Below are 11,941 nucleotides of genomic sequence, written 5' to 3' on the forward strand. Positions count from 1 at the left end.
CTTCGAGCCGGGCTTTCACTTCCGAACTCGGATACCCAATTGTTAGGCCCATCACTAGCCACGAGTTCCACACTCGAGCCTTGGTGTGGTGTTGGGTTTCCACGCATAGCGTGTGCGCTTCTCCAAGATCGTTACCTTGGGCTTTGATACCACTTGTTAGGTAAAATCCACAGGTCTACTTTGGACTCGGGCCCATCCGCAACCCAAAAGCTTAAGCCAATGGGTTACTAGACCATTATCTCTTATAAACCTATGGATTTCCTCTCAACTTTTCCATGTGGGATTACTTCCAACACCCGCACTCACCATTCTTCATATAGGAGAGAAACCGGCCCAACACTAGTAAAGGTTAAAAGCTATCAACCACTTAACCAAAAAAAAAAAAGTCATAAAAGCTCTTTTTATGTATTTTAGGCAGCCGTAGGACTTAATTTACATTAAGAAATGAATTGAATAATGGCTAATTGCGTAAAAGAAAAGGCCTATTTGGGTCCATTTCCAAATCTAACAGAACACCAAATTTAAAATCTTAACAAAGTAATGCACATCTCAATTAAAGAAAGAATTGCGTTGCAATAGGCCTTCCAAGCCTCTCTCTACGGCATGACAAAGTTTTATTTGTGATGAGTATATTGCGTTGCAATGTCATAATTAAATAAATGTTCGTTAATATTTATTGATTTTTGGAAATATCCCCAAATAAATTTACTGTTAACAAAAATAATATATTTTTTTATATTTAGTGACACAATGTCATGTGATATACTTATTACTCATAATACCTTCTCAAAATTACATACTTTCTTTATTCAATTGCACCCTCCACCACTCTTTTTTTTGCTTTCTTCACTTATTTCTAGTAGAATATATCTACATACTTCTAGCATCTTATTGATTTATAATTATTAAGATAGCATATTTTACTTGAGGAATTGACTACACCTGCAGGTGTACGTCGGGGCACCTTCTTTAGGGTGTTTCCGTTGAAGTTTTTCAAAAGAATTTCAAAATAATCCTTTTCGTGTCTACCGAAAAAAAAAATCATCCTTTTTCGTTAATAATATATTCTTGCACTATTAGGTATTGACTAAAAATAAATATATGAATTAGATGTTCAAGTGTATATTAATCTCAATTGATAGGTTGAGAGTATTTCTTGGTCTCATTGAGAAAAATTGAATTGATGGATATTGGACTTTGTATTGTTGAGAGTGAAAAAGCATCTTATTCCATTTCCTTTTGACATGGGATGACTCATCCTCGCACATATACAACGCTAGATTACCTTCATGGAGAAGGCTCAAGTACATAATAAAAGGGGAACAAGTTATCTCTTTTGTTTAATCCAATATTACTTGAAATAGGCTGATAGACAAGAAAAATAAAAAATTATTATTTTCCATCCGATGAGCTTGGTGAGCTCACACGATCTTACGATTCGCATCCGTATGATCTAATTACTAGGGATGATCCGATGCATATAGAATCAGTTCATCCATGAAGTGGCAAATCAAGGCGCGGTTTCAGGACAACCCTGAGAGGGCTCGTCCTGGGCAGGGCGATGCCCTGGCCCTCGCCCATGTCAATCGGCCCGTCCCCAACAGTCGTTATGTTGAAACCTTGCAGCATGCGAGCCAGCGTCAGGTGAACCAACTGAAGCCCGAACGTGGCACCTGGGCACGACCTTCGTCCAGAACTAAAGGGGATGTACTCGAAACTCTGGCCTCTGATGTCGACCTTCTCATGCTCCTTCAGGAACCTCTCAGGGCGGAATTCGTCGGGGTTGGACCACATCGTGGGGTCCCTCTGAAGCTTCCATATATTGACTAATAGACGCGTATCCTTAGGAACGGAGTAACCTGCAATGTGACAATCCTCCAAGGCTTCGCGGATTCCCGTTAATGGAGCTGGTGGATAGAGACGCAGAGTCTCCTTCACGATGGCCTGGAGATATTTCAGGCTTCCGATGTCCGATTCTTGGACCCACCGCTCCCGTCCGACGACTGTGTCTAGCTCTTCTTGGGCATGCTTCAGGGCGCGGGGATTGTTCAATAACAATGCTACAGCCCACGTCATGGTCAATGCCGTGCTTTCTGAACCGGTGAATATGAGAATCTGCAAAATTTAGTGAAAAAAGAAAAACAAATAATATCAGTATCAAGTTCGGAAGATATAATTACGATTCAGTTCATACCATAGTCAAAAATGAAAATTTTATTTTCCTTTTAGGGGAAATTTTGCATAATCATTGTCCAGGATCCCAGATTGAACGATGGAAATATAAATGAAGATGTTTGAAATGGTGGATAGATTCGATAAATTTGAAATCACATGAATTTTTACTTTAAGAATAAAAAATCTGGATAGCTTTAATAGAAGTGGAGGAAATCACGTAATTTATTAAGATTATTTGCCATATACAGTGCTGCACGCTTTCGGCTAGTAATGAAGATGTTTCATGTTCGATTCTCGTAGTAGGACTACTTGTACCATTTATTAGTCATTAGGATTTTTATTTGATATATTTGACTCATGAACCTCTTGGTAATCAGGAAACATGGTTTCTCTTGTCTCATTTTGGTGGTTTTTCCCTCCTAATCACAAATTTGGCATAAAATTCACCGAGAAAACAAAAGAGCTATTCATAACATTTGATTATCTCATTCTCCATAAGAATATACCATGGATATTATGCAACGGAGGTGCGTCCGTTGGTCAGGATTGGGCCGGTATGGACTGGGCTAGGCAGTGGCCTTGGGCCCAATGGGCTACACAAGCCAGCCCAGGCCTGGCCATCAACACAGGACCAATGGGAGGCCGGCACGATTTTTTCAGTGGGCTTAATAAATGATGCTGTTCCCTTAATCCAAGAAAAAATCTCCCAATATTTTGAAATGTTGAGAAAGAGGATACAACGTATTGGTACACGTTTTTACCGGTTAATCAATAGGTTAAAGGTTTAGTTCTCGCAATGAACTACCTGTGCCCCTTTATTATTTTTAAAATTTTTTATTTCATTATACTAAGGTTATTACTCGTGCAATATAAAAAAGTTTTAATTGTTATTTCTTTTTCTATTCTTTTCTCTGAGACTGAGACTTAATCTCGTTTCCGATATACTTGACCCTAGAGCTGTTCTGCGGACGGGATGAGGGGCGGGTTTTAGAGAAAATTTAAGGACACAGACTTGTTTGGGTCAAGGATCTCACAGATCCCCAAGAACCTAAACCAAATTCAAGGAAAAAACCGACCATTGCCACGGATCGAGTTTTATCGGCCAGTTCTTAGTAATTAACCTAAGTACAGTTTTATCATAATAAAAAAATCCTTATGCCTAAATGGCTAAATTGAATCTATCCATTACTTTATTTAAGAGAAGAAAAGATTAATGAAACTTTGGGATGGTATTAATTAAAGGTAGAAAGGAAGAGATGAACAGTCTGAGAAAAAAAAAGGACAAAAACTGATGCAAAAGCTGTTGCATTATTTGTGGGGGTCGTTGTTCCAGCCGCCCACGCATTATTTTTCTTTTTCTTTTTTGTTTTTTAAAAAATGTGGGGTTTTAAAAATATTAAAAAAATATTTTAGTCTCTAAAATATTTTATGTCGGCAATGGAAATCCTATCACGAACTATCACTGGAATTTTTAGGTTGCGTTTGATTTCATAGTAGGATTTTAAAATCAGATTTTGATTTTGATTTTGAGTAGTATAAATGGGCCCCACTTATATGTGTTATGTTGTTTTGTTGTGGAAAAAAGTGGTATAAATAGGGCCCACTCTTTGACTTTGTAAGAGTTATTTTGTTTTGTAGTGGGTAGAGTTAAAGTTAGAGTTGTGATTCTAAAATACCATCTTGAAACCAAACAAGCCTTAGTCTTTCTTTTTTCCGGGGAGTCTCTAATCTATGTGAAGTCCATGTGGTGAAAATCGGACCACTTTAGAGACTTATAGAGTATCTCCCAATGAAGATGATTTTAACTTTTTAACTTTTTATCAAGTACTTCTATATATATATATATATATATATTATGTGTTAAGGAAGAAAAATTCTAGTTCGAATCAGGCTAAAATGGTTTCCGATTTCAAAACCCGAACCTTAATAACAGAGAAAACTTATTCTAATAATCCCATAATACCAAAAAATTGGGGTAGTTCTGCTCAGATCTGCTCGGGTTTTTTAGTTGCGTTGGTTTTTTACACAGCCCTGCCCGACCTTGGCCAGGAATCTTTTTATCTTTTGAAACTCAAGTCTTGTGGGTTATTTTTTATTTTTTATTTTATAATGCAATTTTCTAAATTAAATAAAGAAAAAAAAAGCAGAAAATTGAAATTAATTAGTACCAGGGCAGTAGCCTTGATGACAGTCTCCCGGTCACGCCCGAAGAACATTGGCTCGCTCTCCGTTAACCTCTCGAGCAGAATCTCCATTAAATTATCGGCTTCTTTGTCATCGATCTCATGTCTGCCTCTCTGTTTCCTCTTCTCAATATGCTCCTTTAGCCACTTATCAAGGACATAGTCAAGCTCCTTCCCCGTCTCCTTCATCGCCTTCACGTGCCCTTGGATATCCGCCCACTCGAGCCAAGGGATCATGTCCGACAGGACGAAAACTCCACTCAGGTACAAGAAGTCCTCGATCGCCTTCTTGAACCGGCAAGCATCGGAGCCTGCCTTGCCAAACTCGGCGTCCGAGAACTTCTTCCCGGCAATAATCCTCAGGTTTATGTTGAAGGTGAGGTGCTCGAACTGCTTGTCAATGGGAATAACGAGGCTGTCATGTTGGGAGCGGGAGAGGAGATCCGCCATGAAGGAGGCTATCTCAGAGGCCCTAACATGGAGGAGTCGCTCGACGCGGTGGCTTGAGAGGAGCTCGAGGGCAGCGATTTTTCGGATTTCACGCCAGTATGGCCCTGTGGGCGCCAAGGCAAAAATAGCATTATCATATCCGATGTACCTGTCCATGTCAATATATTAGGAATAGTAATAATAACATGAACAATCAACAATAAATAACAATCCATGATGGCGAATATCAACGGTTAATCATGTGCTACAAGGCGGCCATCGGTTGCCAAACATTATGCACTGTTTCATGTTGCAAGTTTTGTTCCAGACGATATGATGCTCGATCTAGATACTGTAATTGAATCCCGGAATTCCAATGCATGTATAAAAGTAAGTAATGCCATTTGATTAAACTAGCTACCAGTTCCACATGCCTACCAGCATAGTGTCCGGTCAATTTCTAATGATCTTGTTTGGTATGCTTATATCCAAAGAAAATATGATCTCACTATTAGTATTGGTCGTGTGTTAAATGGGTTATTCAATCATACCTTCCTACTGCAATATCAGGCCGAGTGCCCAGAACCCTATCGTTCACGGCCAAGCACTCCCTTGCGGCCTTGGAGCCACTCACGACCACCAGCCTGCAGAGGCCGACCCTAAGGGAGAAGACAGGCCCGTATCTGTCGGCCATGGCTGCAAACTTCCTGAAAGCGGGCTCTCTTCCCCACAGGAGATGAAGGTGGCCTACTAAAGGCCATGCACCCGATGGCCCAGGCAGTAACAGCTCATTGTGGTTCGACCGTTTCAATGGAGCAGAACCAAATCTACGAAAAATACGGCAGTGAAGTGCTAGAGTTAGCGGACAAAGTGCTAGAACGAATAATAGAAGCGACAAGAGTTGGTCCATTGAATAATAGCTGATCGAATGCAAGATCAAGAAGGAAGAATTATGTTATTTTGTTGAATTTGCTTGATCTTAACATTGATTCGCGTTGCTATTTATAGTAGTTGGACTTTCCACACATACAGGAAACTAAAATGTCTATAACGTGGCTTACCCAAAAAAAATGTGTATAACGTGTCTTTTGTCCACTAGTAGCAAAAGTACCCCAATTATTAAGTTCCAGATCACACCTCAAAACCAAGGGACCGATCGAGCAAATTTGTGATGGACAGAGCATTTGGTTCTGTCTTGACAACTGACATTCCCCAAGTCCTAATTTTTCCCTCGAGACAAATTATCCTCTGCCCCACCTGATGCTAGAAAAGAGGGTCAAATTATATGGACACGCCTCAAATTTAAGCTCTTGCTTGTATTGAAAAAAAGAAGTGTATGTAAAGATGAGAGAATTGATAAGGATGAGGAGATATATTTTGAGAAGTTAAAGATATCAATAAGTAAAAAATGATTTATTCAATTAATCAAATTTTTTGACTTAATTCATTAAGTAATTTTTGACTTAATGATTAAGTACTTATATCTCATATTTCCCTTCTTCTACCATTCATTTTTCCTTATAATTAATTTGTAATTAATTTTTAAATACTTATTTGATTAAATTTAAAATACATCCTAAGTTGTTTTTTTTTCCGATTGTAAGGAAAATTTATGGTGCTCGGTAGTTCTACTGCTTCTATCCTCATGCCCTTTTTTCAATGATTTGAATAAGAGCATCACTTGTTCATCGAAAAGAAAAAATCATATCAACTTTCCATGTGGCAAAGCTTTCATTAAACTCGGCCATTCAGCCATCTTCTTCCACCGCCATCATCATTGATTAAATCCATTATAATAAATTCTCCGTCTACTTTCACAATTATATATACATATATATATTTATATATTCTCACATAATAATATATTTGTCAATATTTACGATTATTATACAAAATCAAGTTGAATTAGATCACTATTCAACTCGAAACCAAATGCAAGCTAACTTCAAACAGCGTTGCTTTTCCTTTTTTCCTTTTTATATTCGGAAGCTCAAAAAATCCAATTAATCTAATTTGAGTCGGATCGACTCACTAAATAATAAATCTGTTGAATTTTTTTCATTCATAATATTCGAATTCAAGATTTTATTTAAATAAACGTTGAACTCAGATTTATTTTTCCCTGTAAAATTTTACTTCACCCTTTCTCGCCCATTTCATTCTAGTGGTCGATATTAGCAGACGTGGTTGGAAGTTGATTTATATCGAGCACAAGATTTTCTAAATGTATGGCCCAAATTTTCTTAAAATAGACAACTTTCGTATTCTTGGCCCAAAGGTCTGATCAGGTGGGGCCGATGGTCTGCAATACGATTAGAATTCCAATCTTGTAAACTTTCTCGGTTTCAACTAAGTACATGAGCTTGTGCTTAAATAACATTAATTTTATTAAAAACGATCAGAATATAGGTTTAGAAATCGAGTTTTTTAAGCAATGACTTGATTTACTATTTATTGTTTTTCAGTAAATAAAACTGCGATGGTGTCTGGGGAAAAAGAGAGAAACAAAATTAAACTATACAAATTCGAGGCAAGAAACTCCCAACAAATTGCTGAAAGACATAAAGATTGTCGGTTGGCAGTTTAATTCAAAGCGGTCCACATAGCAATAGATATTGTTTGAACCTGATGTACAAAAGTCGGATATCGGAGGAGTAATAACAGCTTGAAGTAAAGTACTTAAGATATTGAATCCAACCGGTTATCGAATGATTTTAAACTTGTTGATTATAAGCATCCCGATGAAATCCTTGATGCGTGTACAAGCGTACCGCAGCCTTCAAATGAATATATGTTCCCAATTCTCCTGGGCTTGGCGTAACTTATTATTTATGCCACTGTCTATCGATATGCTTATTTAAACTTTACTTTTTCTATTTGATATGTTTCAAGGGATAAATCAAACTCTCAATAATGACGGACTCCTTGCAACTGTTCTCGATAAAGACCCATTTTCATGTGAAATTTACACGTTTATCAATTATGATCAAATTTAAAATTATATTATTTTTCAGAGAAGTAACGCGCTGTATGTGCAATCATGGTTGTCAGAATCGTAATTCGGATCGTAGAATCGTACCATGGTTGTCAGAATTGTGATTCGGATCGTAGAATCGTACGATTCTACGACTCGAGGGGGGTTATATGATTTCGATTCAATGGGCTGAGTCGAAAAATGTGGAATCGCAGGTCAATCGAGCCATATCTGTCGGCCATGGCTGCAAACTTCCTGAAAGCGGGGCTCTCTTCCCCACAGGAGATGAAGGTGGCCCTACTAAAGGCCATGCACCCGTTGGCCCAGGCGGTAACAGCTCACTGTGGTTCGACCGTTTCTAGGCAGCAGAACCAAATCTACGAAAAATAAGGCAGTGAAGTGCTAGAGTTAGCGGACAAAGTGCTAGAACGAATGACAGGAGCGACAAGAGGTGGTCCATTGAATAATAGCTGATCGAATACGAGATCAAGAAGGAACAATAATGTTAATTTGTTGAATTTGCTTGATGTTAACATTGATTCACGTTGCTATTTATAGTACTTGGACTTTCCACACATACAGGAAACTAAAATGTCTATAACATGGCTTACCCAAAAAAAAAATGTGTATAACGTGTCTTTTGTCTACTAGTAAAGTACCCCAAATTTTTTGAGATTCTTAAAGAGGGTGTAGCACGAAGTGCATATTTAACCTGATAAAAAAATTAGATTCGATACTCGTAGTGAGATTACCAATAATTTTTTATTAGTTATTATTATTATTAGAATTCTTAATTTATTGTATAGGTACATAGGTCTAGCTTGTGACCGAAGAATATTTGAAATTCTTTTATTTTTCAATTTTTTTTGCAACAAGATACAGTTAATATGAAAAAACTAATCCGAATACAAACCGCCTAGAAGTGAGTTTTATTTTCGTTATTTCTATTAGTAAGATTTTCCGCATCCCTTTATTTTCCTTAGGCTATTCTTTAACTTGACTCAATGACATTCCTTGGATCACAAAAGAAACATTAGTAAATTTCAATATTATTATTAATTTTTAACATTAGTTAAAAATTCACGATATGCATTGTGATACCGTTCATTTTAAGTTCCAGATCACACCTCAACCCCAAGGGAACTCTTACCCTTGGATCAAGCAGCAAATTGGTGATGGATAGAGCACCTGGCTCAGATTTGACAACTGGCATCCCCCGAGTCCTCTTTCACGTTTGCGAGGGAGATCTTCCGTAGTGGTCTTTCTCTTCCACTCTGAGACAAATTATCCTCTGCCCCCACCAGATGCTAGAAAAGAGGATCAAATTATATGGACACGCCTCAAATTTAAGCGCTTGTTTGTATTGAGGGTTATGGAGGTGGATTATGAAGGTTTTTCTTATAATCCATAACCATCGGTAACCCTTATTACAAAACAAACCATAAAGGTCATAAGGTTCTTTGGTACAATTTTTTGTCACAACCCTGCATTCCAAAACATTGTTTTATTTCGTGGTTAGCCATTCGCAGTAGGGACAACAACAGAAGATCTTGGCAAATTGAGGACTATCTCAGCAACGTGGCGTTTGATAAATTAAGTATTTAAAAATTAATCACTTAATTAGTTGAAAAAAAAGAGTGTATGTGAAGATGAGAGAATTGATAAGGATGAGGAGATGTATTTTGAGAAGTTAAAGATATCAATAAATGAAAAATGACTTATTCTATTAATCAAATTTTTTGACTTAATTCATTAAGTAATTTTTGACTTAATAATTAAGTACTCATCCCTCATCTTTCCCTCCTTCTACCATTCATTTTTCTTATAACTAATTTGTGATTAACTTTTAAATACTTATTTGATTAAATTAAAATACACCCTAAGTTTTTTTTTTTCGATTGTAAGGAAAATTTATGGTCTAGTAAAAGATACAAAAGTTGTACTTACGAAGATCGAACCGAGACATCGTGATTACAGCAACAACTTATGCTACTTAATTCCCTTCCTCTTAAGCTGTTATTCTTTAATAGCTATGATTTAATTTGTTGCCTTGTTTGATTACAAGTGTGTTCTTTTAAACAGTTGGCCTTCCAAGCTTTTATTGTGCTCGGTAGTTCTACTGCTTCTATCCTCATGCCCTTTTTTCAATGATTTGAATAAGAGCATCACTTGTTCGTCGAAAAAAAAAAATTCATGATCAACTTTCCATGTGGCAAAGCTTTCATTAATCTTCGGCCATTCAACCATCTTCTTCCACCGCCATCATCATTGTTTAAATCAATTATAATAAATTATTCATCTATTTTCACAACCATATATTTGTCAATATTTACAATTATTATATAAAATCAAATTAAATTACATCACTATTCAACCCAAAAATCAAACGCCAGTTAACTTCAAACGGCGTTGCTTTTCCCTTTTTCTTTTTTATAGGAAGTTCAAAAAACTCGATTAATCTAATTTGAATCGGATTGACTCACTAAATAATAAATCTATTATATTTTTTCATTTATAATATTCGAACCCAAGATTTTATTTAAATAAACGTGTCAACTCACATTTATTTTTTCCCTATAAAATTTTACTTCACCCTTTCTCGCCCATTTCATTCTAGTGGTCGATATTAGCAGACGTGGTTGGAAGTTGATTTATATCGAGCACAAGATTTTCTAAATGTATGGCCCAAATTTTCTTAAAATAGACAACTTTCGTATTCTTGGCCATATAGGTCTGATCAGGTGGGGCCGATGGTCTGCAATACTATTAGAATTCCAATCTTGTAAACTTTCTCGGTTTCAACTAAGTACATGAGCTTGTGCTTAAATAACATTAATTTTATTAAAAACGATCAGAATATAGGTGTAGAAATGGAGTTTTTTAAGCAATAACTTGATTTACTATTTATTGTTTTTCAGTAAATAAACCTGCGATGGTGTCTGGGGAAAAAGAGAGAAACAAAATTAAACTACACAAATTCGAGGCAAGAAACTCCCAACAAATTGCTGAAAGACATAAAGATTATCGGTTGGCAGTTTAATTCAAAGCGGTCCACATAGCAATAGATATTGTTTGAACCTGATATACAAAAGTAGGATATCGGAGGAGTAATAACAGCTTGAAGTAAAGTACTTAAGATATTGAATCCAACCGGTTATCGAATGATTTTAAACTTGTTGATTATAAGCATCCCAATGACTAATTTGTGATTAACTTTTAAACACTTATTTGATTAAATTAAAATACACCCTAAGTTTTTATTTTTTTTCGATTGTAAGGAAAATTTATGACCTAGTAAAAGGTACGAAAATTGTACTTACGAAGATCAAATCGAGACATCATGATTACATCAACAACTTATGCTACTTAATTCCCTTCCTCTTAAGCTGTTATTCTTTAATAGCTATGATTTAATTTGTCGTCTTGTTTGATTACAAGTGTGTTCTTTTAAACTGTTGGCCTTCCAAGCTTTTATTGTGCTCGGTAGTTCTACTGCTTCTATCCTCATGCCCTTTTTCATTGATTTGAATAAGAGCATCACTTGTTCATCGAAAAAAAAAATCATGATCAACTTTCCATGTGGCAAAGCTTTCATTAATCTCGGCCATTCAGCCATCTTCTTCCACCGCCATCATCATTGTTTAAATCAATTATAATAAATTCCCCACCTACTATCACAATTATATATATATTTATATATTCTCACACAATAATATATTTATCAATATTTACGATTATAATATAAAATCAAGTTGAATTAGATCACTATTCAACTCGAAAATCAAACGTAAGCTAACTTCAAACAGCATTGCTTTTCCCTTTTTCTTTTTTATAGTCGGAAGCTCAAAAAATCCAATTAATTTAATTTGAATATATGTTCTCAATTCTCCTGGCTCCGCGTAACTTATTATTTATGCCGCTCTCTGTCGATATGCTTATTTAAACTCTACTTGTTCTATTTGATATGTTTCAAGGGATAAATCAAACTCTCAATAATGACAGACTCCTTGTAACTATTCTCGATAAAGACTCATTTTCATGTGAAATTTACACGTTTATCAATTATGAGCAAATTTAAAATAATATTATTTTTCAGAGAAGTAACGCGCTATATGTGCAATCATGGTTGTCAGAATCGTGATTCGAATCGTAAAATCGTCCGATTCTACGATTCAAGGGG

The 11,941-nt window shown here is 36.2% G+C and overlaps 1 protein-coding gene across 1 annotated transcript; it reads right to left on the reverse strand.

Annotated features, from left to right (window-relative positions):
• Positions 1-1,269: 1,269 nt before the first annotated feature.
• On the reverse strand, positions 1,270-5,763 carry LOC116187963 (cytochrome P450 82G1-like). Its single transcript, XM_031517021.1, has 3 exons — positions 5,339-5,763; positions 4,344-4,956; positions 1,270-2,115 (listed from the first exon to the last, which is right to left on the reverse strand). Exons 1-3 carry the CDS (start codon positions 5,695-5,697, stop codon positions 1,492-1,494), a joined length of 1,596 nt encoding a protein of 531 aa, XP_031372881.1. The 5' UTR covers positions 5,698-5,763; the 3' UTR covers positions 1,270-1,491.
• Positions 5,764-11,941: the final 6,178 nt, after the last annotated feature.

The sequence above is a fragment of the Punica granatum genome, chromosome 8 (genome assembly GCF_007655135.1).
Source record: "Punica granatum isolate Tunisia-2019 chromosome 8, ASM765513v2, whole genome shotgun sequence".
NCBI classification, from domain to species: domain Eukaryota; kingdom Viridiplantae; phylum Streptophyta; class Magnoliopsida; order Myrtales; family Lythraceae; genus Punica; species Punica granatum.

Excerpts from the sequence above, each read along its gene's own strand:
- LOC116187963 (XM_031517021.1), bottom strand. The coding sequence starts at position 5,697 with ATGGACCAACTCTTGTCGCTTCTATTATTCGTTCTAGCACTTTGTCCG. Across the intron at positions 4,957-5,338 it reads CCTGATATTGCAGTAGGAAG|GTACATCGGATATGATAATG; the intron begins GTATGATTGAAT and ends TGACATGGACAG. Across the intron at positions 2,116-4,343 it reads TCATCAAGGCTACTGCCCTG|ATTCTCATATTCACCGGTTC; the intron begins GTACTAATTAAT and ends TAAATTTTGCAG.